Source organism: Paralichthys olivaceus, chromosome 10, assembly GCF_024713975.1.
Source record: "Paralichthys olivaceus isolate ysfri-2021 chromosome 10, ASM2471397v2, whole genome shotgun sequence".
Taxonomy (NCBI): Eukaryota; Metazoa; Chordata; class Actinopteri; order Pleuronectiformes; family Paralichthyidae; genus Paralichthys; species Paralichthys olivaceus.
The window spans coordinates 9,263,340-9,291,119 of NC_091102.1; the positions used below are offsets into that span (position 1 = coordinate 9,263,340).

At 42.9% G+C, this 27,780-nt stretch overlaps 1 protein-coding gene across 4 annotated transcripts in view; it reads left to right on the forward strand.

The window, feature by feature from the left end:
- Positions 1-3,917: 3,917 nt before the first annotated feature.
- Positions 3,918-27,780, forward strand: part of gpm6bb (glycoprotein M6Bb) — a 31,716-nt gene continuing 7,853 nt past the window's right edge. For 2 of the 4 annotated variants that reach the window (XM_020089863.2, XM_020089864.2), the window contains exon 1: positions 3,918-4,089. In XM_020089863.2, the coding sequence (XP_019945422.1) occupies positions 4,086-4,089 (4 nt within the window). In that variant the 5' untranslated portion in view covers positions 3,918-4,085. Of the gene's footprint in view, positions 4,090-20,205; positions 20,270-27,780 lie in introns of those variants that run through there. The other 2 variants (XM_069532850.1, XM_069532851.1) reach the window with 1 other exon arrangement.

Here is a 27,780-nt window from a genome sequence, read left to right on the forward strand (position 1 = left end):
GACTAACTAGCAACTTGAATTTATAATAGCTGCCAGCCAACAAGTGATGGGAGTGGTGGAGGAGACCAGCAGGAGTTTAGGTCAGAGAGTAAATCTGATTCACGTCTGTTTCAACTTCCTTCCTGTCGACATACTGCAGGAAGCTCAATGAACATTCAATTCACAGCTGAGACTTTTCTTCTTGATGCATCACACAAACATGTGAGCTGGAACCAGTGTCGAGTGTGTGCACCAACCTCACTGTCTGTGAGTGTGAGCAGTAACTTGATCTTTGCTGCCTGTGTTTCTTGACATCTGTTCTATCCAAACAAAGGAGACCTGAAGGAATCAATGAAATTATCTTCAGCACACAATCAATGCTGGACTGAATGATGCATCCACACAGAGCTGCTATGACCCAATTATCTCTGCCGGCTGAGTCACGAGGGTGTGCACACTTATTCTTTGTTTTTCCGTTCCCAAAAGTTAAGTTGAGTCTGAATCTGGCCACTCCCAACAGAAGGGAGACGCACAGTTTACAGTGATGTTCCACCAAAGCTCAGTTGTGTTTTGATCCACTCTCACTTCTCTTTTTACATCCTCTCTTTTTGCAAACATAGGCTTGAGAAGATAACTAGTCTGGATGCAACTTCCTCTTCAGCCCCAGCTGTGCCACAAGCAGTTTTTTTTTTTTGACCTCCTCCATGGGGCCTCGGAGGGAGCAATAAATATCATGAGCTCAGTGCTGCTTTCATGTTCATCACTCCCTTTGACCCGCTGCAGTCAGTCACTGATGATGCTTTGTGTTTGCAGAACCTCCAGCAGAGACTGACGAATTACACAACTCTTCCAAGATATGACTTTTATTTTGTTAAACTCTAAATTAGAGGCGATTTGTGAGCCTCTGAGAAGTTGAGGATATGTTTGAAAAAACTTTGGATGAGAGATCCAAGCACAAACACATTCTGTCCCTGGGTGGCATATGTTTTCAACTTGTGAGCAGGATTTTGTTTTACAGGCAAGTTTGGTAGATGAAACTCTTTTGTGGAACGTGGTAAACAACATGTTCCCTCTGTATTTTCCCTGAGATGGCAACGAAACATCATTTTCCACTTCTTCTCAAATACTAAACCAGATGTTGATTCCACACTTCAACCTCACATGTTGTTCACTTCTCTACAAGGTCAAAGTATCAGGATTTTTCTCTGAATTCAAAGGGATCTGGTTTTTACATAGAGCCACATGGTTATTATCATTGATGATTTTTTTTCTTGCTATTTTTGAATGAAAATAGCATGAAGACACATTTTTGCCGTTACTCTCTGAGGTTTGAGCACTTTTATAGTTGATAATATTATTTAAAAACTTATTTTAGAAGCTTATCCTTGAGCTAAACTTCAGACCTGAAAGTTGCCTGTTTCTGAACATCTGTTTACCTCAAGAAAGGAATTCCGAAGAACTGAAGGGATCAATCAAATTATCTTGAGCAAACAATCAATACCAGACCTCAAATCTCAGGGAAAACAAATCCTTTGTGGGAATTTGATTTGTTACACAAGTTCTGTTATGCAGCGTATGACCCGACACGTCAAGGAACTCCTCTTGGGCCTGTATCCACCAATCAAGTCGTGTAGCATTCAAAGTTCTCTCACTGTCTGCCATTTTCTCACTGGTCTGTGACCGTGGAGGCTGTTGTCGTCGCAGTGCTTCAGCAGGTCTTCTTCATTCGTAACTAGACGCTGCAGGGTTACCTCAATGTGCCTCCACCGCCTGCTGAAATCAGCCCTGTTGATCTGTGCGAGTTCTTTAATTAGAAACATAACACAAATTAAATTTGACGAAACGTTCAGTCTGCAGCTGTGACTTCTTCCCTCTTTTGTGAGAAAACACTGGGAATTAAAAGAGTAGCTATTAAAACAAGAGAATTAAATGTAGATGAAGTTAAACACAATATGACACATTTCAATCAAAGCTAAGAGACTAAAAGTCAATATCAATATTAATGTTGAATCAATATTATTTTATATTAATGATTATAACAAAAACCTTCATACAAGTTCTTTATAATAATGAATTTAACGACCTGACGACAATGACATGTATGAGATAAATCACAGTTAAAACCAGTCAAACACTCAATAAATAGTTTGACAGTAATTTTCACACTTTTATGATATAATTCCAAAATGTGTTTTCAACGTCTGTATTTCACCTGTTGATCAAACGTTCTCCGGATGCTCTCGTCACGTCCTCTATGTGTTTCTTCGTGAATGACATGTCCAGTAAAACATCAGATAAAACATGCAGGGTTTGTCTGATGTGTTTTGTTTTGCCACGGTCCGCCCTACTAACAGTTGCACGGCTGCTGTATACCAGCTGTGTGTAACAGGCAGCACAGCGCTGGAATGTTCCCATGCAGGTCCTCTATTCAAACACACACACACACACACACGCACATGCACACGCACACGCACATGCACACACACACACACACACACACAAACAAAGATTTGTATTTCTGAGCATCTGAAAAGTGAAAATATTCCAAATAGAAAACCTGAAAACTGAGACAATCGCAGCCTGAAAGTGACAAAGAAATTGTGGATTCAGAATTAAAATAAATATGTACTTCTGAAAAAATGACGATGTCTTTGTAACTCTGAAGTTGTCCAGTTAAATATTTGTCTTTCTGAGACTGTTGTGTTTTTTTCCATGTTGGGCTGTTGCCCTGCTTGTCCATGAAACAACCCATTGAGAATTGCCCACTTGGCCAACAGTGAAAAGACTGGACTGGATTAGGGGGGAGGGGGGGGTGCTCTTGGACCTCCTTGGATACCGGATACCAGCACACTGGACTGATGATGACTGCCATTGTTTCTGTGAAGGCTTCATCTTTGTGAAAGGCTGTCATTTATCACAGAGGTAAGGCTGAACATGAGAGATATAAGATCTGACACCCATGATGTGTAAGTGGGCCGACATAAAGGCTTCCACAGGCAACAGGGAGTTGTGTTGTTAATAATCTTCCATGATCTTCAGAAATCATTAAAACTTTGATTTGGATGTTCGTGATCTCTGACCTGTGTAAATACCTCAGCCGACCTGATAGCAACAACGTTCTTCATCACTGTGTTTCTCTGGTGATTGTCTGGAGTCTTGAGTTGCATGCTATAATCTTGAATGAAGTCAGATTATGTGATGATGATGTTTTAGAACAATCTCTCCTTTGTTTCCAGGAGGACTTTAAACTCAGGATTGCTCGAAACCTTTAGATAACGAGAATCATGACAACTTGAGTGAACCAGTGAAAACTACCTGATGTGGGCTCCTCCTCTGTGGTGACGGTTTTAAAATGGTGGTTAACAGGTGTGTATGTTATAAAGGTTGAGTGTGCAGCATTTAGTGACATCTGGTGGTGAAGTTACATGTTGCAGCTGAATAGCCCTCACCTCATCCTCCCCTTCCAAACATGAAGGAGAAGCTGTGGAAACCTTCAGCTGTCATAAAAACTCAAAATGTGTTTAGTTTGTCCAGTCTGGACAACTGTAAAAAAACATGGCGGCCTCCGTAGAGAGAACCCGCTCCTGATGAAAATATAAAGGATTTAAATATATTGGGCTAATTAAAGGGCAAAGAAAACAACAATTCGTACAATTTGGACGAAACACACTGGTGAAAACTTCACGAGGAATATTTTATAATTTCTGCCAATAGACCTTTAATTATAATGATTAAGACAATGCTTTAATCTAACTGGCTTCAAATGAAGTTATAAGTTATAAAAGCTGGTCTATCCTCTGAGAGGCAGGTCGCCCCAAACAAACCCTACTTAGGGCACCATGATATCCGGCCCTGGCTTGAGTGGACCCCTGAAAACTTCCTGATGAAGGCTCCGTCCTCCCATCAGTAACACCCCCCACACCCCTCCTCCTCCTCCGTGGTGACGTCACTAAGGCTGCCTCTCCAAGGGGACGCAGCAGTCGGGTGTTGGAGCAGCCAGGCGGCCAGTGCGCATCCCAGGACGCATCACCAGTGTAGCTGCAGCAGGAGCTCCAACTTTCAGCCGACCGGGAACTTTGTGGGGGAAACTTACAACAACAGAAGACATGGGTGAGTTGTACTAACACGTGTTCCAGTGTGAGCGAGTGAGAGAGTGTGTGTTTCTGCGGCTTTAAAGACGAGTGTCGCTCTTTGTGTGGTGGTGACAGCGTGCTGACTTTTTTGTTTTGTTATTGTCGCTCCAAACTCTCGGGGCGCGCCGCCGACTTGCTGCGTAAAACTGAACTGATTTCAAAGCAAGTCGTTTATCTGACCCGGTTTGTGGAGATTCGGCATTAGAGCCGCCTGCTGAAGGACCCGAGGAAAGCGATTAGGGAGATTAAGTCTGACAGGATCCCTGCAGTCAACTCTGCTCGAGTCTGTGGAGGTGTTGAAGTCCAGATCAGCTGGGTGCCTCCACTGTCCCTTACTAAAGTCCTGGTGCTCACATGGCCACACCTTTCAATGTGAGTCCTTATTGATCAGCAGGAATTGATCCTGTTGATTCTGATCATTGTCATGAAGGTGAAAGGTTGTTTTTGTGGTATTTCCTGACCAAACTGCACTCAATGATTTGCTGCTTAACTTAAAAATGACTGTGGAAACACTAGAAGAGGCCACATATTGCATTAGTCAGATGCTGTGTGTGTGTGTGTGTGTGTGTGTGTGTGTGTGTTTGTGTGTGTGTGTGTGTGTGTGTGTGTGTGTGTTATGCCACAGTTGGTAATTACTATCTGAGGGGCTCAGCTGACACATTCCCATCTTTTAATCAGTCCCAAGTGTTGGACATGTGTGCTCCCACGAACCTGGAGGGTGGGATGCTCTGCAGAAATGAGGCGTTCAATGCTCCATGGATGTTTACTATAACTTCTTGCTGACTTTTAAAATAAATCTAAGATGAGCTGTGAACCAGATGGGACAGTGCACACAGGAGTAACACTTTCACTCCCAGCATGCCCTCACCCTGCACTGGACTTTGATATTATACAGTAAAAAGACAGAGAAGGTCAGTTTTAAAGCGTCTGCGTTGGCTCTGTGCTGCATTTAGGAGCTTGTGTTGTTTGCGGCGGTGCAGCTGAGGCCCGGGGAAGAACACTGTAGTGTGAGAATGTGTATCAGTGCTCATTAATTCGCTCTGAAGTTCTCACAGAGGCGTCTTTGTGCTCCTAATTTGGAGCTGCTCCTTTGTGGGACTTCAGCGGCTCTTAATGTAGAGAGAGAGAAGCTCAGTGAAGCTTCAGAGTGGACGCCTTGTGAACTAGACACCCCCCCCCCCCCCCCCCCCCCCCCCCACACTTTCTCACAGAAGATATTGCTCTGCATGGCAAATGACCTCTGTGCATTGTCGACTTGCAAAAGCTCTCATTTTATATTCAAAGATTCTTTACGGCCTTTTCCAGTGAAGACAAATCATTGGTTCGTTGTTGCGTGAGCCAGGAGATTGATTTGAACACTTGGACTTTTGTTGTGTCAAGAGAAACAGATGCGATTTGCTGTTTCATGAGAAAAAGCTTTGAAAACAGGATCATGTGTGTGTGCACGGAACCCTTCGGCCCAACATAAACAGGATGTGTTGAGAGCGATTCTGTGTGGAGCTGTGAAGTGGAGATGTAGTCCAGAGGTTATGTGAATTATATCTGATTTGATTTTACGGAGAGCCTCAACTTGCAAGAGGAGGGGGTGTTCCGTGTGTTTCCAGTGATGACACTCTCCTCTTTCCTGTTGGTGAACGGTTTAACAGCGGACAGGCCCGAGTTAAAGATGTGGGAGGATGACCTGGCCTCCGTCCACTGAGTTCAGTTAACAAAGAGTCACTTTCCACAAATATCTTCTTAGGTTCTGTCCTGTGACAATTACCAATGAGTCTCCTTGTTGACTAAACACAGAGGGAAAAAAAGTGGCTTCAGTTCAACTTGGACATTTTATCTTTGGCCTGAAGATAAAAATGTTCCCTCTTGCGATCATGTCCTTTTTTTATCAAGAAAAGCCTGATGCCTTTCTGCAGAAAAAGTGTAATAACTTCCCCTTGCAGCAAAATGTGACCTCTAAACTACAGAGAACAAACATGTACAAAACAAGCAGTGTTTTTTTTAACTAAACTTCCTGGCAGTGTTTCAGACAAAATTTGGAAAAACTGTTTACAAGCTCGCAAACTCTTAACTTAATGAACTATCTTTTCGATCTTTTATTAAAGAGTCAATTTAATTATGTGCTTGAAATCTAAGGCTATCCTATGACAGGAGATTCAACTAATCAAATACAGCAAATTACGGACACTGTCAGTTCTTCACGGAGCCAGACTCTGATTGTAAAACAAGAAAAAAAAAGAGAGAATGATTAGTTTTTCCTCATGGAAACTCATCACCTTCAGCTCAGGGTGTTTTGTATTCTGTGAAGCGGGCTTGTGGAAAAAGGTCATCGAGGCTGGATGCGAACCAGATCCAAATGTGACATCATTGTTCTTGAGTATATTCAAGTACAGGAGAGTTAATTGCAGCTGACAGTTTTGAATGTGTCTTTAATTAAACATGTTGCAGTAGTGCAGCGGCTCAGCTGTTACTGACTCGTTTGCTAGTGTACATACAATGGTGTCAAGTGAAGCTTCATTATCATAGTGGAAAACCACATGATAAAATCTGATCGGCCACACAAGAGCTGGACTGTGTCCGTCATAATGATTTTCACATGTGTGTCTGGGATGTGTCTCCGAGGTGTCAGCTTGTCTTTATTGTTGTTACATTCCTGCTGCTTTTTGAGGATATAAGGATTTCTGGAAAGTGTCTTGATTATGCAGCTCATGCATCAGCAGCGATTACTGTCACCGACACACGACGGTGGTGGACAGCATGGGCCCTGACCCCTCATCCTGGAGTCTGAGGGGGAGGAAAGAGCCACGGCCACTGACGCTGAGCCAGAGGAGGTGTTTGCTATCAACATCATGTCAAACTAATGAGCGATAACAGACAGTCGGGTGTTTTTTTAATCTGTCGGTCACATGCTTGTGCTTGTTTTGCTAAGAGATGCAGAGAAGAACCCAGGACTGTGAGAATGAGTCACTGCAAAGGTGTCGGGAGCAAACAATTGAACTTGGCTGTTTTTCCTTGAATCAAAGGAATTTCTCCTTAACTCCAAAACCCTCTTTCCGCAGTCGAGAATGTGAATCAGTCCAAATGGAGTTTGTGCTTTTACAACTAGCCTCACGTTTCCATGTCACCTTCAGTAACCCCTAGATTGCTTTTTGTGGTTTGCAGTTATTAATTACAGTAAATATTCACCATAATGAGAAAGTTGCTGTCACAGTTACATGATTTCTGGGCTTTTTTCCATCTGGCATAAGATTTGGTAATTATACAGTAGATGAGGCTCTTACAGAAGAGACCACTTCTGCTCAATCATTTCATTCCTCTCCTGCTTCCTCTCCTGCTTCCTCTCCTGCTCCACTTTGTTTCCTCTGAACTTCCCTTCTTCTCTCTCTGGTTCTCCATTTCGCTCTCATAATAACTGCTCTGCTTTCCTTTGCCTTTATCTATATATATTTTTTGTTCCCCTTCAGCACTGCAGGTCTGCTGGAGCAGTCATGTTCATTTGTTGAGCTTAATAACTCTCCCGACGACAAAGAGCGCCATTGAGTATTGTGACATGAAATGATCGGAGTAGAAGTTCCTGAGAGTGCCTTGGCCGTCACTTTTACTAAAAGCCTTTTCACAGCTGAACAGAAGGGATGCAAGTGGATGCGTGGGTGACTCTATATGTGTGTGTGTGTGTCCGTGCAAGTTAAGTTCCCCTTGTTAGAAATGTCCCAGTGCCACTGCTGCATGGCAGAAACCGGACGCCATTTAAATATCTGAAAATACTCACTAAATGCAAAAGGCCCCAGCTTCTGAGAAATGCAAAGGCAGCTGAACCCTGGGGTTGTATGAAATATGCCAGAGATACAATCTGTCCTTTATCTCATCTGCATGACTTCAGGAAAAAAAACACCCATGATTACCAAGGTTAAACTGCCAAATATATGCATAATAAGTCCTAATTTGAATTTTCTCTTCAGTTTTTCAATATGTTGGCATCTGTGCATGTTCGTAGAGGAGCAGCAATCTGTATCAGTGTTTTGTTCACAGTCAGATGACTGTTCCAGAAGGCCTGTGGTAAAATAATGGGTTCAGCCCTGGCAGCGGATGAACATTCACTCACTCATTCAACAGGCTTTCAGCCCCACTGCAGGATTTTCTCCATTAAACCTCTCTGCAGCACTGAAAATGTCAAATCAAGTTAATTACTTTTATGTAGCAGCAAATAAGAAAAAAAGGCAACTCAGGGCACTTTGATATAGGGCAGGTCTAGATTGTACTCTTTATAATAAGGTTTTCTCCATGAGCGAGTCTTTGTGGAAAACAGAAAGCCTTTTTAACAGGTAGAAACCTTAACTCATGATCAGTGGCCGTCTGCCTCGTCTGGTTGGGTTGAGGTTAAAAAAAAAAGAGGATGGGGGGGAGTATAAAACCATCATAGTGTCTGTGCTTTGAGTGTCTCTCTCCATATCACATGATGGGGACATTGACTAAATGGTCAATAACGTTGTTCCCAGAACGACCTATTTTCTCCTGCCAGCCTTGTGTGAGCAAGTAAGTGGATCATAATATTGGTCAACATGAAGTGACGCCTGTAGCAGAGAAGCCTGTGCCAGCTAATGACTCCACCCTGTGATGGACACACGAGGTGAGGCAGAGGATTAGAGCCATGAGTATTACACACGACCATGTTCAGACTGACTGTCCCTGCAGGGTCGGTTCGGTAAAAGGTTGAACCTGGTTCAAGAGTGACATCATTCAATAAGGTGACGTGGTGGCCAGTCAGATACATGCAAGTGCATATTTGTATCATGAGCGCTTTTTGCCTCACGACTGAAATCTTCCAAAAACTGTTGAGTGCAGTTTTTGTATGTTTATGAAGTTGACACAGCGATTGACATTCTGAAAGCCTTTGGGGAAAGACTGTCCAAAACTGTGAGCCTGTATTCAAGTTAATGCACTTTGCCGCTTTCTATAATTGCAGTTTTTTTTTTTACCACGCCTTCGAGTGTGGCTGTTCAGAAGATCCATAAATATTTTGCCTTGCTGCGCTGTATGAACTGGTCTGTTTTGAGCACTTTAGCCTAATATCAATTCATTGCTTTAAGTCAAGTAAGTTACACTAAATGGACACAGTTATAGGGACAACTAGACATTGCCCCTGCAAGAACTTTTATCTCGTTCTAAATACATATTATATTAATATGGAGTTATTTTCTAAACGTTGGATGTTCCTCACTTGTTCCATATACTGTAGCTCCATCCAGGCCTCTACACCTTTTTTAATCAATTCTCAATGGTAAACTTTCACATCTCAAAGTCAGAACTAAGGTTTGTGTCTTTGTTACATTTGATCTGCTTAGTTTTGGTTTTACATTGTAAAGTGAAGCACACCAGCATTGATTGGTTTGTAGATGGGCATGCTTCTGATGTTGGCAGATAGTAGTCTTTTCGATTGAATGGAGAAAATCAATGAACTGGTTAATTTTGTTGCCACTGTAATATCATTATGGTATTACTACCAGCATCACCAACTCCAGTCACAGAACTTGATGCTGGTTTGAATGCAGCAGTTGAATGTCCTTGTTGTTCAAACATTATATCATCAGAGGCAAATATTTCATTCACCTGCAAACGATCCAGACTGAGACCACCTCTTTTGGTCTGACTAAACTGTGGTCTGTTGGTTCAGACTTTGGTCTGAGGCACTTTTCACTTTTGTTTTGAGTTAGACTGAACTAAAAAGTCTGAATTAGTAGTGAAAGTGTCCTTAAAAGTCCCAGAATGTCCTTTTAGAGACCTGCTGGAGTTGTCACAGATGCTTCATTGACAATTTTCTACACTCAGATCAGCGATAAGGGTGAGAGGTGTTTCCAGATAAGATGGTTGACAATTTCAACACAATGTGTTCATTCAACCTATTTGGGTAGAAAGTGCATAAGTTCTTGTACTAATCTATAGTTTCAACAACTTCTGTATAGATTAATATGTAGGAGCTCAACGTGACTGCACTTCAGTCCTGAAAGTAGTTAAGTGAAATGAGAAGAAACAATAGGGACTCCGGCTAAATTCCCCACAAGATCATCTGTGAGGAGCGAGAGCAGAATGCATTAGTCTGCTTTTCAACTGTGGGAGCCTGTAGGATTGAGCTGTTGGCCGAGTGCCCGCTGAGCGTATTCAACCCTCCACAGATAGGTCTTTGTCCTCTGCGCTTTTACGCAGCTGCTAAACAACCGTAAGACAAAAGCATCTGGGGTACCCCAGCAGACCAATGAGAAATGCTCACCATATGAAGAGCCGTGCCAGAGACCATTTGGATACAGCCAAATGCTACGCTCGGGATGAATTAATCAGGATTTTCAATGGGTAGCCATGTAACCCTTGACTTTTTCTTAAGTCCTATATTCCACATGAGATATTGAGCTGTTTGTTTTGCTTGAATACTAAGTCACAAAACCAGATATGTCCTCACTGCTTGTTGTGTTGCTTGTGTCTAAGATGAAGTAAATACATGTGAGTCATGTTGTTGTGATGTGGTGCTTCATGTGACACAGTGAAACCAAAGTTAAGAGGCCACTTGGACACACTCTTCTCTCTCTCTCCTAACATGAATCATTTTCCTGCCTCAGAAAAAAAAATTCCAAGTGACAGTTTTCATTCTTTGCGTATTATCCTCCAGAGAAAGGCTTGATAGGCAGGAAGAGGCACTTCTGCCAAGCAGATGAAAATCTGCAATAGCTGAGCTCTTGTAAAGCGACAGCTGCAGGAAACCCAATAGCTGAGGGAGACTGTTTGGGGGGAGGCAGTTTGCTTCCCAGACAGACTTTTTGGGGGTTAAAGATGGATTTCAATTTGACTAAATTGCTGAAGAAGAAAAATTTAATAAATTCAACTTGGAACTTTGAACCCGCACGACTGAGTCATTCTTCAATGTGAGATGCGTTTACCATTCACACAGGTTGTTGTGTAGCTTACTGTAGGCTACTTTTAATTTGGACAACAGGAGAAAATTCCAGCTACAGCGGGGAGGATATCCCAGATGTTTGGACCTGAAAAACAGCTTGACACCCGTGACACCGTAACCACACACAGACCAGTGGGGAGATCGGTGAGCAGTAGTAAAATTACAGCTACACCACCGAGTGGTCTCCTAAGTCATCTTAGCTTTTGACCTTGGTCACAGCTGGAAATATAAAAGTGATGTTGTGACAGAGTGGAGAATCTGGAATGACCAGAGAAAGGAAATTTGTGTGTGTGTGTGTGTGTGTGTGTGTGTGTGTGTGTGTGTGTGTGTGTGTGTGTGTGTGTGTGTGTGTGTGTGTGTGTGTGTGTGTGTGTGTGTGTGTGTGTGTGTGTGTGTGTGCGCACATTATATATATAACAGCATAATATTTAGTTTTTACAGTAACTTGAAGTTTTGGGTATATGACGAAAGTGATGTTCCTGCTTCTTTCTCCACTTTAACGAGCAAATGTTCAAAAAAGAACAAAGTAAACAGTGTTTTATTTATTCATTCACAGCCAAGAAATTTGATTTGGATCTGAACATATAAACACAGAATTCCTGGAGGTGAATTTATAAACCAAACAAACGTTTTTAAGAAACAGCGCTCTCCTCTTGTGTATTATCTGTATTGGTGCAGGGGTTTTCTTTCTGTTCGCAGTATGCATCATGTATTTCCACATAATTTTAGTGTTGGATTGTGTCAATTTGGAAATGTTAGTGATACTGAAATAGAGACTACATCACTTCAGATTGAGCCAGTTGCTTTATAGTGTCCAGTGTGTAGGACAATGGGACAGTAAAGTCTCTACTGTCGGAGAGCTGCCTACCAGCGCTTAAAGTATTATTATAATGGATTGACCCACTCTCGCAGAGGTCAGCCAGGGTGGAATATAGACTGTACAAACCACTAGAGAGAATAGCTTCCACCTTTCTCTTGTAATGTCCTGTATTGAGTACTTATTGGTAATTGGTTATTGGCACTTAAGTCCACGTATAATCCGATTCTGTGATGAATCTGAGGATAAGCACCATCTCCGCGGGCTTGGATGTGTCAGTTTCAGGTTACGAACGACTCTCAGTCCTTCCAGGATCCAGCCCCAGGATGCAGGGCTTAGAAACACAGGAAGGAGCTCCTCACGGAACAATGGAATTAAAGTGATATGCTCGCTGGCTGCTCCGTTGTCACAGCGCTGACGGTGAATCCTGACACGTTGGGATCTGGCTGACTGGTCCAAGAGGATAGCAACTGGCCCTGGCTGACAGGAGGAGGCTTCGGCCTCTTCTAATGAGGGATTGGGATCATGCTGGAGGGTTTGAAAGGGGTAATGTCTCGGGTCAGGGGGTGAGAGGTTAGCAGCGTGAGGCAAGGGGACAATGGGGCCGGCAGTAGCGACGCAGAGAAAGGGATCCCAGCAGCTGGGGGAGACGCAGGGGAGGGTGTGGGGGCTGTTCATGGGAAGTAACCCCGAGATTAGCCGGAGAGTCTCGTCTGCTGTCGCCACGTCTCTGTGCTTCATTATGACTCTATTGTGTGTGTGTGTGTGTGTGTTCACATGCTTATGCAGCATGCAACAGGGCAACAAGTAGGAAAATGAAAGACCGTCTCCAACCCTGTGTTGTTTGCCATCACAGCAGCTTGAGTGTGAGAACATTTGATGTGTGGAGATCCTTGACCGTGTAAGATGCACATAAAAGAGTGCGAGACATCAAATTAGAACAGGCCAGATTGTACAAATAAATAGCATGCCTGATTTCTTTTATATTTTTGCTTCATTTGTCTGCAGGATATCCATGCTTCTGTTCTATCTCTGCAGCACAAGATAACACAAATACATTTCCTTCCATTATGATTCAGTCTGACCGCTGTCTGATCATTCAAGTAGCATAAGAAGCAACTCATTGGTCTTTGTGTTGTGCTAAATATGAAAAACGCTGATAGGTATTATATTTAAAGGATTAATTTGTACTCAGTGCAGTTTACTGCACTATTGATGGTTGCACAGAAAGAGATATAAAATAAGTAGGGCATCTGGGGCTGTGATTACATTTACATGATAGAAAGCATTAAAGCTGTTACATAAATATCGCTAAATCAACACTAGGTCCCGTGATTATCTCTACACTTCCTCTCAGGGCTTCAAAGCTCGTGTCTTTCAGCGTATTGTTTTGATTTTGTTTATGGCACAGCAGCTTATTTGTTGAGCACCAAATTATAGACGGACAAAGTTGGTGAACTTTTTTCCATCTAGAGAAACTGCTGCTGCTGTGTCGTCCCCCGCTGAGAAAATTGTTTTTATATAAACCTCATTTTTTCATCTATTCCAGCGTATCTGGGTATTTTCATTATTCTTATCGCACTAGACATGAGGTTATTATGTAGCATTATTCTAACTGGATAATGGAGATATAATGGAGGTGTTTGCTTGCTGTACCTCTTGGCTCCCGGTTCGCTGGCTCCATAATGTAAGCGCGGTGAGTGGACCACAAAGACGGCAAAGTCTCTCGGACCAGAGGCATCATTAAAATATTTAGTACACAGTGAAATAAAAACAAACAATTATGCAAAGACCTCTACTTTCCTCTAAAATGGCAGAGGTTCACAGCTTAATAAGGGGTGGTGGGGTACGGCTATTATGAACAACTCCTCTCTCCCTCCCTCCGTCTGTATCACTCACTCTTTTCCAAGTTTCTCTTTCTGTTTCCTGGCTTCATTGTGCTCTATTGACTCCAAACTGAAATTCTGAAACTCTTTAGGTTTTGATATTGCAATGGGGTTTCTGTCCGGCCAAGCCATGGTGGCTGTTTCCAAGGCACCATATAAGCATGGGAGCCAGGATAATATGAAGCATCTGTGTCTCCCACTCTCCACGCAACAGACTTATAGGCCAAAACCGCAGTGGCTGTGGAGGTGCCAGAGAGCCAGGGATGTGAGGTCATTTTTAAAGGAAAAAAACATGGCTGCCAGGCATCCGTGAGCGAGCGTCGCTTCATTTTCCAGCCCTAACACGATGTAACACAAACATGCAATTAGCGAAGTGCTGAGTCAGATACCCAGGGCATTGTTTGGTCAAACACTTATAATTACAGTGGGGACAAAAAAAATCAATGTGGAAATTATACAGTAGAAGAAATGTCAAGACATTAAGTATGTCTCTATTAGAACTGGTTGAAATTGAATAGAGGAGTTGGATTTTTACCAAGAACTTAAAAGTCTTTTCAGTAACGAGGAGAACAATGTGTGGCACTACAAGGATGAAGGAGTTTGGTTTAGTTTTGATTTTGAGGTTGGATGATGGAAGGTTACAACTATGAGGTCTTGGGTTCATAAAATCCACAAATTAATAATGGAATTTATAAACTCTCAGTTGGGTGAATAAACAATACTCTCACGAGTAGAATTTAGGTGAGTAGCCCAAATACCTCTGGTGAGGAAATCATTCAAACTATCATATATATTATAATTATAATCTAATTTTTCAGTCAGAGATTACAGGATATATTTGATTTCCAGACATTGTGGGTAAAAAGGGAGTAAGCTTTTTAATGCTCCCACACAGAGGTTAGCTGTCGACAAGTCTATTTGGGGGGGTTGGTGTGTCATTCAAATAGGAAATTGTAATGGACATTTTTTACTATTTTGACATTCAATATCACGAGGTTTGGAACTTAATCCGAAGATTATTTGATTCTCAATAGTCCCAGCATCAACGTGAGGAAAGAGGAAATATCCAAATTACTCATTCAAGGTCAAGTCTAAAGTCCATAAAGGAATTAAATGCCTTTTAACCTTTTACACTGAAAGACTGAGTGTATTGAATTTCCCTCTTTCTCAGTTTTTGACGGAGCCAGAAGGAACCACAGGGCTCATTATAATTCAGCCCATTGTGGTTTTCTTTCTCACAGTCACATGTCCATTACAAAAGTGAATGATAGACAGTTTGCATGTTTATTTTCCATTGCAGACCGAGAATTCTCTTTTTCTTATGAATGCAGATCCTATAGAGTCGATTGTTTCATCATATCACAAAATAAATTCAAGTTATTGTTGAACTGTTCAGTAAAAGTTGAATTACTTTTGTTCTGCTGTCGACCTACAGAGGGAAATGGGTCAGCAAACGAGCGTATGGATCTGCATAATGGGTTTTGCGGTGAGTGTGGTGCTTTTTTAAACCAATCGATGACTTGGATTCAGCACGTCAAACATGATGGTAGACATACAGGACAGATTGACCTATAGAGGGCCTACATTTGAATCTAGGTCAGTAATTCCACCACAGTTCATTGGAATGACGTTGACTGCAACACACTGCCAAAAGAGAATCGACGAGAAACTCTGTGTCTCTGGATTTGCAGTTTAAAAACAAGATAATAGAAGCTTTTTAGACAAGAGAGGTCAAATATTCTGGGATATCTGGACAGTTGGTTTGGTTTATTGTTTTGTTTTCAACAGACTTCGTCCTTCACAGTCAGTCGTAGCTCATACAGGCTGCTCCGCACAGCCTTTGGAGTTGATCTTGAGCTTTCTCAGTCTGTCGTCAGTGTTTTTAAGTAGGTGCTCGGGCCCAGGACACAGACTGCACTCCCTGAGAAATCCTTCCTCCAGTGTGAGCCGAGCAGGGTGCAGGTCCTCACGGGTGACTGAACACTGAGGAGCTCCCAGGGCCCCCAGTCCCTCTCAGCATGAAAGGCTGACCCACAACAAAGCCCCCTCCCCACTCCATTTGTATGAGCTTCATCATCATTCAGATTGTGTCCTCAAGTAGGGGAGTGGCGCTGTCTCGCACTGTAGCCGAGCACGCCGCACTCAGGCCTCACCTCCGACGTTCACATGATTATTCCCACAGCCACTCAGCCTGACACAGCACTGGTGACAGCAGCATGGTGATGTCTAATCACTAGTCTAGTCACTCTTTTGCTCTGAATGTGTCTTTCTTCATTCATTCATCACTTTACATAACATGCTGTCATTACATTTCAACGCTCCACTAATCAACACAGTTTGTGAAATGATGATATGACATGAAATGAACTTATCCGAGGGAGAGAATTGTCTCTCAACTCTGCAGCTTTAATCTGCTTCATATGATTTTTTTTTTGTATCCTCTCGGCCTAAATGCAGAACAAACAGATCTGAATGCTCATTTGTCCCTGTTGTCACTGGCCTTTTAAATGAGCGTCTGTTTTGTCATGCACTGATTGCTGGCTGCAGGGCCGCTGACAGGTTTGGCTGGGCCCGGGACAAAATTCTCTCAATGGGCCCCCCCCCCCCCAAAAAAAACCCCACACACACCTCTACTTTCTCAGTCCCTACCCTACCCTTAAATGACGGAAATTCAAAAAAATACTCATTACTCAACAAACAATTTATTTGAACATTTTAACATTAACTTTGTGTGCCATGCGCCAGACTTTTGTGGTGTCCAGCTTCTTTGCAAGCTTGTGTTCTATGGAAAGCATTGCCAGCCCGTTGAGCCTCTCCTGTGACATCTTTGAGCGCAAGTAGTTTTTTATAAGCTTCAATTTGCTGAAAGCTCGCTCACCTCCAGCCACAGTCACAGGCATGGACAGGAAGATCCTGAGCAAAATGCAGAGGTCCCCATAAATGCTCCTGAATCACTGTGTCTTTCTCTCTCTCTCCCTTCACTCTCCTCCCCTTCTCTCTCACTGGTAGCCTGTTCTTCCTCTATCTCACTGGTAGCCTGTTCTTCCTCTCTCTCATACTGTTTGGTAGCCTGTTCTTCTTCTCTCTCATCCTCTCTAGCCTCTCCTATAAAGGTGAACATATTTCGATAAAAAGGGCTATATCTAAATTAACAGGTGTCAAAATGAACCATTTAAAAAATAACAAATTGAAAACCCCTTAATTTGATGATTTAACACAGAAAAGAATAGACTGATCAACTTGGCTAACTCTATCCCAAAGACTACAAAAGTTTAAAAATCTAAGGTTTTTTTTTTTGTTCCCAAAATTGTCAAACGCCGAAACACAACCACAGAATTCGCTTGTGCAGCTCCCAAACACATGACATCGGGATGACAAGCCCATTTATTACGGATAAACCAAAAGGATTATTTACAACTTTAATTGGATAGGCTATGGATATGGACTGAGTGAAGTTATGGCTTTCAGAATCATACCACAATAAAACTCACGCTATTGTATTCACTTAGAGCTCATTAACTGCACATTTCATCGACCATTTTTCACTTGACCAAGGGGAATCATGTCAAGGGTACTTTTATTTATCACCAGACCCGCGTGTATGTCCGCTGAACTTCCAGAGAATGTTTGGGGAACAAGGCGGAGCCCATTCATCTGGCGAGTTTCAAGTTAACGGCAATCAGAAACGAAGTTACAGGCTACCCCAAAACGTCACGTTTATAACCCATTCGTTACATCCAACTCATCTAAATGGCAATTCCACATGTTGCCATGCCACTGGCTTATTTTAAACCATGAGCCGCGTTACACTGGCTGTAATTCAGCTGACTGGGAATTATTCTCAAATCAATTCAGCCTGATTGGAGTGCGCAGCGCGTGCCTGCCTGAAACATTTGCGGGGTAATGTGCATATTCTAAGATTCAATTATATATAGGCGTATGAAACACAGTGTAATAAAGCCGTTGTGGTTATCAAATTATTCAATGCCCCCTGTCTGTCTGATATTGATCTCCGTGTGACTTTCTCATGTGGTGCTGCGCTAATATGTGTGACACGCCGCCTGTGCCTGTGTTACTTGACGACGGGGCTGTAAAAAGTTGGCCGTGTCCTACCTGGCTGTGCTGCACAGCTGCCTTTACTGGTACCTGCAGCATCACCTGCAGTCTTTTCTGAAATATTTATACAGAGATCCCCTCAGGCTTTCGGCTTCTTCCTCTCTTTTTCGCCTTTCTTTTTTTTTTTGGGCTCATGACTTGTGCATGTTGAATCGACTTGCGCAGCGCGCACTGACCACTAATGGAATGATGTCGTCTTTTTTCTTCTCCAAAGACCAAACCATTTTGGCATTTGATAGGGGGTTATTGGCCGTTTTTTCAAGGGCAATGAAGGCAAACAATCTAGGAGTCATTAATTGAATGCAAATAAAGCACTTTTCTTCTCTAAATCAACACATTTTGAAGTATACATACAATAATTAATCCCAACTTCATGGGGGTCCAGTTATGGGCCCCCCCCATTCCAGGGCCAGTCCAGGGCCCGGGACAACGTACCCGTTTGTCCCCCCCTGTCGGCGGGCCTGGCTGGCTGTGCAACAAATTGTCCTTCGGGGATGATGAAGATTTCTCAACTTGACAAATATACCACGGATAGAGTGAAAGGGTCAGCTTGAACTGTTGAGGCTGCGGCGGTAGAGTTACTTTAAAAACCAGTATCGCCTTTGTCGTTCATTTTGAGGGGATTGTTTAAGCAGTTTTAATGAAGTCTGAATACAAACCCTGTTGAATTCTCACGTTTTCTGTTTCTCTTTTAAGTTTTTATGAGAGTTGGGCGTCACATTAGATCTTGCAATGGACTCCCAGATGCTCAAGCCTGCTCTGCCATAAACTCAAACATCTTGTTGTCCACACTCACTTAAAGGTTTGCAGATGGATCATTACATCGTTTTTGACTTTGGCATAATCAGTAATCTGACCTGCTTTAGTATAATATACATTTAGCTCCTTTTAAGCTTAACTTGAGCTCTTTAGTGCAATTAATGAAGAGATCACAAGCGCAGCCACCTCAAAACAGCTGTATGTCTCTAATAAAGCGTTCAGAGAAGCATCACGTCTGTATACAGGCTCCCTTCTCCCCACTTCACATGGATGATGTCAGTTCTCCTGGTGTTTTACAGGGCGAACGGTGAAAAAGCTTTCAGATTAGTGTGGCACTTGTTGTGGGATCCCTGCTAAGTTCACTTCCCTGACCCCGGAGGCTCCCCCTCCCCTGCTGATCCCTCTCCTCTCTGAGGTCTGGTATCCGTGAGAAGCCCCCTCTCCAGCAGGACTCTCCCCCCACCGCTGAAAGGCCCCTCTCTCATTAGCATGCCCCTGGGGCTCCTCAGCCTGCTGTTGCCAAACAAACACAAGCCAAGATTTTTCCTCCTCATCTCCCTCTCACTGTCTGATCCTCTGGTCGTCTCTCACCATCCATCTTCCCCTGTCTCTGTTATTTTTGACAAGTCGTGTCCCACTGCATCACCCCCACCCCTTTTTTTTTGCATTCTCCCATTTCTCCCTCTTTTATCAGCTCTTTGGCTCTTCTTAAATTTCATTTTACTGTTCTCCCCCTTTCTGCTTCTCACATCGTGTTTCCTCTGTTGTTTATATCGGCCCAGAGGAGGCTCGTTCTCTCTGTTTAGGAAATGTTGCTCTGCTGTTCCTTTCCTGTCTCTTTTTTTATGAGTTTGTATCCACCAGATGGAGGAAGGACAGCGGTCAAAGTTTGCTAATGTATGCTGCAGGAGCAGAGGGCATATGGTGCAAATCAAGAGATGAAGGGCTCGGTCGCGGTCAACACACACACATGAGTTAGAAAAAGGTGATTGTGCAGCAAAGAGTGGTTTTCACCCACAACTAAAGTAGGGGCCCCCTACGCTCCTATCCCCTCACCGCTTTCTTTAGGTTACTATTCATGTAATACAAGATGAGTGAGCGCAGTGTTCAGGGCATGTAGGAGGATTGTACGTCAATAACAGAACAGATTCATTTGACTCAACATGAATCCCCCAAATCAAGTGAAAATGGATTTTAATGATGAATGCGATAGCAGTGTCATCCTATCATGTGGAGATGAACATAGGTAACCCATTTAGAATGAATTTAAAGAACAATATTCAAAGTTGGGGTTTTTGTAATGTTTTTTATTCTTATCTGTACAGCAGGGATTTAAGCGCAAACTGGAACTGGAAGTAGCGAATATCACGCAAATAAGCTTGTGGAAACCTCTTCTGCATCTTGGAAAGGAACTGTGATGTACAGTGGAGCGGTGGACGAGACGGAAAGCGCAAATGTGGAGGAATGAGAGAGGGAGAGAGAGAGAGAGAGAGCAGAGAGGGAGTGAGAGGAGAGAGGAGAGTACAGAGGGGGAGATAGGAAGAGAGAATTTGCTGCAAGGAAGCATTTTTGCTGGATGGGAGAAAACCAACCATGGAAACTCCATCAGAGGAAAACCAGGAGCAGGGTCAGGACAAAAGAGGTACCAACGAGCACTCACAAAGAGCCAGGGCAGATCTTTTCACCGCTGTGTTTACTGGGGCTTTGACCTACTCCAGGCTGCTTGGTTTCACTCAGCACAATAGTTGGTTAGATTTCTTCTCAGCAGGGGCTTTTTATTTAAACGTCAAAGAAGCCTCCTGTGTCAGTGTTTGTGCGCACGAAACTTAAACGTGTTGCAAATGATATTTTATTAGAAAATCGTTGCATTGCTGCCTCTGCAAAACTGCTGCTCATGTCATGCGTGGAGTGTGTTTTGGCTTTGTGCTTGTTTTATGATCTAATTAGTGGAAGTCACACACTGCTGCAGGGGGTGATGCTGTGTGTGTGTGTGTGTGTGTGTGTGTGTGTGTGTGTGTGTGTGTGTGTGTGTGTGTGTGTGTGTGTGTGTGTGTGTGTGTGTGTGTGTGTGTGTGTGTGTGTTGCCGCTGGTCATCATCACACAAGTGTCACTTCTAAGGACAATGAGCCTGTTGCAGGATCAGCGGCAGATCAATCAAAGCTCAGGGTGCGTTTGAGTTTTCTTTTGGGGCGGATTGATGATTAACGAGGTGGATGAGGGGCTGGCGAGGACGAAGACAAATGGACCAGATATTGTCAGTCTCACAATCAGACAGTCATGAGGGCTGCATGCACTAAAGCGAGATTGTCATTAACTCACTCATCCCCGCCTTCTTGTAGAAATCTGCAGGGATTCATTGATTTTTCTTTTAGTTCTTTATTTTTCACATGTATTCTAATATGTCAGACCAATAGTAGTAAAAGCCTGTCATGTCTGATCTGCCAGAAACGCTCATCACACCCAGAGGTGGAGTTACTGACAGATAAGATGCAATTATTGATTTTACAGTGACATAAAACTGATAAAAGCAGCAAATCTTCACATTTTAGGCGCTGGAAACAACAGATGTAAGCATTTTCCGTTGATGAATTCGGGCGTAATGATTCTCCATTTGTTATTATTTATGATCCGTTTCTCATCTTTTTTATCTGGGTTTTCTTATCAATGAAAAGTTCTACCACAACGCCGACCCCAGCTCGACATTCTCATTATTTTATTTACCTGCCAATGCTCACTTTTAATTACTGTGTCTCTTTCTTTTTATATTTGGCATTTTCTTACTTTGTTAAAGGACAGACAGTAGAAGTGTGACAGGAAATGAGGCCAGAGTGAGATGGGGTCGAAGGACACAGAACAAAGGTCCCTGACCTGACCTGACTCCAGCCAGCGAAGTTGTAATTACGTTGTTGGCACCTTAAACCTTCAGACCACTTTGGCGCCTTAATCTCTCTTTTTATGAGGAGCTGTACCTTGACTTTTAAACCTCTGTTCAGGTCGGGAATGTACATGAAGAGATTTCGATATTGGCCTGTAAGTAGAGAGAATTAAACTTTTCTCCAAATGCACATAGAATATTGTCCATTATGACCGTCATTACCTCTTATTGTCTGTAAATACATTAATCATCCCCCACTTCTCTCAGCCTCATTCACACACAGCTATTAGCTGAGACAGAGTAAGTTTCCGATGCAAGACCACTCTCGACGAATTTGCAGGCTCAGATCTCCCCGTCCCTTGGGAGAGGCCATTAAAGCCATTATGGTGTTTTAAAAGTTTTGTTCCTCTCGAAGTGCAGTGTGGAAAATTAGCCTGTTTCTCATAAATGGTGTTTTGGCAGTTCGCCCCCAGCGGAGCAACAAACAACAATACTTTAGCATTAGCTGTAAACAGACACATCTGTTTGCAATGAGGCTAGATGTGAGATTAAACCTAAATGCCAGTTTCAATGGAGCTGGGAGCCAGTTTAGTGTTTAGGACTCATGAATAAGATGGAAGAGTCTCAAATTGTGCCTGTCCATGTGTGTTTATTTGTGCGTGTGTTTTTTTTGTATATTAAATGCATACCTTTACTATACATCCTTGCTCAAGTTTTTTTTGTTTGGGTGTCTGTGAGCGGACTTGTGTCTGGTGTGCGCATAAAATTATATTATAATTCTCAAAATGTTTTCTTCTCAGCAGTAGAAGGAGGATTTAGACATGTTTTTACTTCACACTGACGGCCCTGCAGTTGTTGGAAGATTTCATCTTTGTGGTGATGACGTTCCCTGTTCACGTGACAGATGTTGTTGAAGGATGGAGGGTGGTGATGAAGCAGGGCCAGCTGCAGGGGTGAGGGCGTTTCTCTATGTCTGTTAGTACGGGGTATAACTTAATAGAACAGAAATGCTGTAGAAGCACAAGTGTCTACAAGAGAATAATTTGACCCAGGAGTGAATGCCGATTGAATCATTCCCAATGCAGACAAAGACAGATGCTAGCAATGGTTGTTAGTTGGTTTTTTGACCAGTGGAAAAAAGGGATGTGTGTCTGTCTGCAGGTCTGTATCCCTGTTAACCTGCAACTCATGTTCGTCTCGCTGAGCCATCTCGTTCACACATTGGCTGACTTGAGATGCTTAGAAAAACAGGATCCTCCCGGAGTGTGAAGAGGCTGCTCAGGCCCATTGTGGCCAAGCTGTGTGCGGTGCTGGAGGGGCACACAGGATGGAGCTCAGCGGTGGGCTTGTCCTGGGCCTCCAGCCTTTGGGCCGGAAGAGCAGGGCCGTGGTTCACTGCCATTCTCAATGGCCCCTGAGAGTCCATGTGTGATGGACAGTCCCGGGCTGCACACACTGGCTCTTTGTGTTAGAGTTTCTTGGACTCTCTCGGTCTCTGTTTTTTTTCGATCTCCCTCAAACACTACCACACAAACAGACACACACACACACACTCTCTTTCTCACACAAGCAGCTTTTTCTTCCTCTCTCCTCGTGATCGTGAAGTCTAGTCTTTGCTGTAAGGCCTGACATTGTCATTATAAACAGTCGCTAATTTGTCTGTGTTTCTCTCTTTCAAGCCGTTTTTCATTCGGTCTCTCCGCCTCTCATTCATGCACAGTAGCAATGAGACTGCGAATGGAGAGTCTTGGGGCGGCTGGAGGTCTAACCGGGTCTATTAGTCAGGGAGCATGTGAAAGTCATCAGAGGGAAAAGCGTGATTTTCATTTACAGTGCTCTGCTCAGAACCAGCCGGTAAAGATCCCTTTAGTTACAGGCTTGTTGTTTAGAGTCACCGGCTCCTTCTGTTATTGCCTGTGGAGGAGGAAGATTTGAGCTGATGTTTACGCTGCAATATCCTGTACTCCTGCACTAATCCCACACGGTGCACTCAGAGAATACAGTCTTCATTTTACTGCATGGTAAATCTTAATGATACTGGTTGACAATCATGTAGACATAATATCTTTCCCTTCAAAATGTTTTGTAACCCGTCAGTCTAAATGCTGAATTTATCGTCCTCTTTGAACCAGGTTTAGTTTGACATTTGGAGAAACTAGTGCACTGCCTATTCTAAACATGTCTGTTTGGAATGGGCTGTTTGCTTGTTCTATGCTCGGTGCAGTTTTCTTTCTGAAACTGTAGAAGTGATCTACAGTATTTAAGCCACAGCAAGTAAAGACCTGCTGCAGGACAAAGCACACAGAGCATGTAACCATTTTATTCAAAGTTAATTAAAGCTCTGCTCATGACTCATTATACCACGGAGCATGGAATTACAGACCACCGGGTCGGAAGTTGCAACTGGAACGACCCCTCAATTCCGAAATTTCAACTCGGAAGGTTCGATGAACCTCACCACCCCCGACTTCGAAATCCAAGATGGCCACTCCGTGTGCCAACAGTTGTGTACTTTGTAGTTTTTACTGTTTATTAGCACTTCTGTCATTAAATTTGTCATACACATAGTGCTTTCCGAAAACTGACTGTGGACGTGTTACCATGGTGTTGTGAAATGCATTATTTTGAACTGGTTTGCTAACAACGGCTAGCTGGCTAACGTGCAACTCGGGTTGTTCGGCCGAGCTCCAAGGTATAATGGAACTTGGAATCAGCACAAAGAACTCAGAACTGCAGAATAATTTGTTGTGATCGACAACATCAGTTAGGATGGCGACGCTGCTACAGAGTGCTCGTGGCCTGTTTATTAATATAGAAATTCGACTCTGCACTTTCTTGGGCTCATAACAATACACATGCCAAGTGTGAAGCAGTTGAGATGAACGGTTCGCGAGATATACGAGCTACAGACCGACAGAAAGAGATTTCTTGAATAGTTAGATGAGTGGAAAAAAATAGGATGGTGTGAAGAACTGATTCTGAAATACAGGCCTCCACCCTTCTTTAAAGCAGCAGATTGACTGATAAGAACATTAGAAATAAGAAGAAATATTCCACAGATCATACGATTACTTCATAATTCCACTTCTGCTTTGAATCTATCTACTGAAGAAGACTTATTTAACTGTGGTGCTGAGTACTGTCCCCGTGGTGCTTTGTGCAGGACTGGTTGAAGGTGCTGCTGAGCTTTGATGTTGTTTCTGTCTCCCCCGATGTCTCATACCGAGACTAAAGCTTGCACAGAGGCCCTTTTGTGAACAGAGCAGTATTCCTGAGGTCACTAATAGTTGAACCACGGCAGCGAGTCTGTCCGTGTGCCAGTGTTGTTTCAGTCAGCCAGAACAGAGTTATACTAACCTGCCAACATGTTGAGTCCAGCTGTGAAAATACAACCTCGGATTTATTGTGTTATTAGGCATAACACCTGATAAGTGACACGAGAGAGAGAGAGAGAGAGATGGCAAACGAACATGTTCATCCTGGATGGATGGACAGCCTCAAAAGCAAGTAACTCCAGTGGAATGGACAGTAATCAAGCTGGCCATGGGTCCGTGCCTGTTGGGACTGGGCTGTTTGTTTGGCCTGCAGTGATGCTGGTTGCAGCTTTTCTTCTGTAGCTGCAGAATGAAGTTCCTCGAATTGTCTTTTCCATTGTTGTGAACATCACTTGCGTTGATGAGTTCTTGCTGCTGCTGCTACAGAACACTGGTCACCTGTTTATTAGAATATTGAACATATATTTTGTCCAAAACGCACCAAAGTCGACACTGCCCTTCTTTGGGCCCTTAAGATAAGATGTGATTTTTCCCGTTAATAGTTTTTTTGGGGGGGGTGTTCTCACACCTTGATAAGCCCAATGGGACAAATTGTGATTCGTGAATATGGGCTATACACATTTTATCGATTGATTGATTTAACAATACAAATGCCAAGTGTGAACCGATAAGATGAATCATTCTGGAGATATGCAGGCCACGTACAGACAGAATGTTAGGGAAACTGTCAGAACCTGGGACAATGGGAATCAAACGGTGGAGTCTAACTGACATAATTGGAACACTTTTAATATGTATTGCCATTGCAATGGCAATTATTAAAATGTTAACTTATTTACAGCTGCAGACTCCCAGAACAGGTGGTTTATCGATGGGATTGAAAATTTTACTTTTTCTCTCTTTAACTGCACCGAGTTAGACGAATGGGAGATGAAGGCATGTCAGCCTGACCTTCTTCGTGACAAGCTGCAGGGGAGGGTGGTTACATGGTCAATGAGATGTTTTAGTAATGTTTGAGTATTCAAATAACCTCTTACTCTACACATTGATATTTTTGTTTGTAAGTGCTTCAGGCCTCCCTATCCATCCATCTTGTTTAATTTTTATTTTCAGATCCAGTCAAAATTCAGGAAGAGTAGTTGACTGTCGTAGTGAATCATGGCATCCAGAACCATGGTATCAGGTTTTACAGAGTTTAACAACCGGGAACAGTGTTGCATTTCAAAGCTGGGTTTTAAACCAAACAGACACTTAGACAGTTACACAAGGTTTCATTCATGACATGAAACAACTTTTTGCAATCACATGAATGTTGTGATGTCTTGTACTCATTTAATACAAGATGTTTTCTCACACTTTTCAAATGGAAATTTAACTCTCTCCAGAATGATGGACTTTTATTGCCAGGAAAGCATTTTGAGGCCGAGGATCCCGTCCGACTCAGCTTCAAACCTAAGTAGATTGTCGACTTACGGCAGAGATACAGCCTGCGATCAGAGCAACCTGACGTGACATCCACTACAAGAGCTGCTCTTCCTTTAAATGGACTGTATTTACTTTGCAGCTGGGCTCAATATCCTGTTGAGCGCTCCCAGCAGCCCACTGGCCCTCCCCAACACACTCATCAGAGAAATGTGGGCTGCGGTGGAAGTTAGCGACTCCGCTCCGGGCGCACTCATTGAGTTGTGGTTAACACGCTGCCATGGCAACTCTTGTTCACCCACCATGGGACAGAAAAATGTTTTTTATCTCCCTGCACTACACAAACAGTCAGGATGAAGCATCTGAGTGCAGAAGTGGACGGGCCCAGCAGCAGTAGATCTGCTTTAATATCCTTATGGCAAAGAGCACAGACACAAATGAACTTTCAGGACTGTCGCCTCGTAGAGGAAGCGAGAACAGGAGGAAAGAATTTCTGCTCTGTTTTCTTTGAGACAAACTTGACGTCGTGTTAAGCAAAGATTTACTCGTGCTGTCTGCAGCTGCCCAACACGTTATTCCTCTTCCCACTACACACAAGAAATAGCTGAAACAGGAAATCTGGATTCAACAAGAATCTCTCAGAGTAACTTGTTGCTCTAACTAGAACTTGGTCTCTTGCGCTGTTGGTATATAAAGGAATAATATGCACAGGTTTTATTGAGGTTTTTTTCTAAAGACTAAGATAATTTAATGCACACTGTTTGCTGTGGTATAGATGATGCAATTTACAGTGGAAGCATTGTCAAAACTGTATTTGTGGTATTTAAAAAAAAATCAAAGAAGTTTATTTTTCCTCTAGGATTTCTCAACCCTGGAATAAGTGATGCTATGGTCACTAGGGGGCAGTGTAACTGGGTGATTCGGCAAACATGTCAGCAAACTGGAATAACATTAACAATTATTTTTTTAATGTATTTTTGTATATCTGATGTACCATAGACTATAAGTAAAGATGGATGAAGTGACTCCACTTCCTGTGCAAAGTTGAAGCCAAACACCCTGCATACGGATGCTGCCATTTTGTACTTTTGACGTCATTCGGAGCCAGGGGGCAATCCAGATGATTTCACTTACTTTTGTGAAGTTATATATAGTCTCTGCATGTATGTATGTACTGACACAAGCTTTGTCTGTTGCCTGCTGCTGGTTGATACTTGAGCTTTTTGGTTAAAACAACTGTCTGCATCTGTGACATTTTGCACCAGAAAAACAAAACAATGAGTTTAAAGAGGCTAACTCCGTAGAGCTGAGGGAAAGTAGAGTAGTAGAGTTTGCTCTGCCACTTCTCACATACTATCGAAAATACTAACTGTAGACACGATAAATTCTCTGATTGATATCGGCTTTTGCGAGAGCTTTAAAACAAAAGCAGCCACTGACCTGAATGTCCCATGACTCCACAAAACATCCTGTCAAACACATGTGGATATGATTGTGAGCACACTGGGGTTTGTTTCCGTGCGTCCACAGACAGCACATTGTGGTGACCAGCTCCATTTCACAAACCAGAGAGACACATC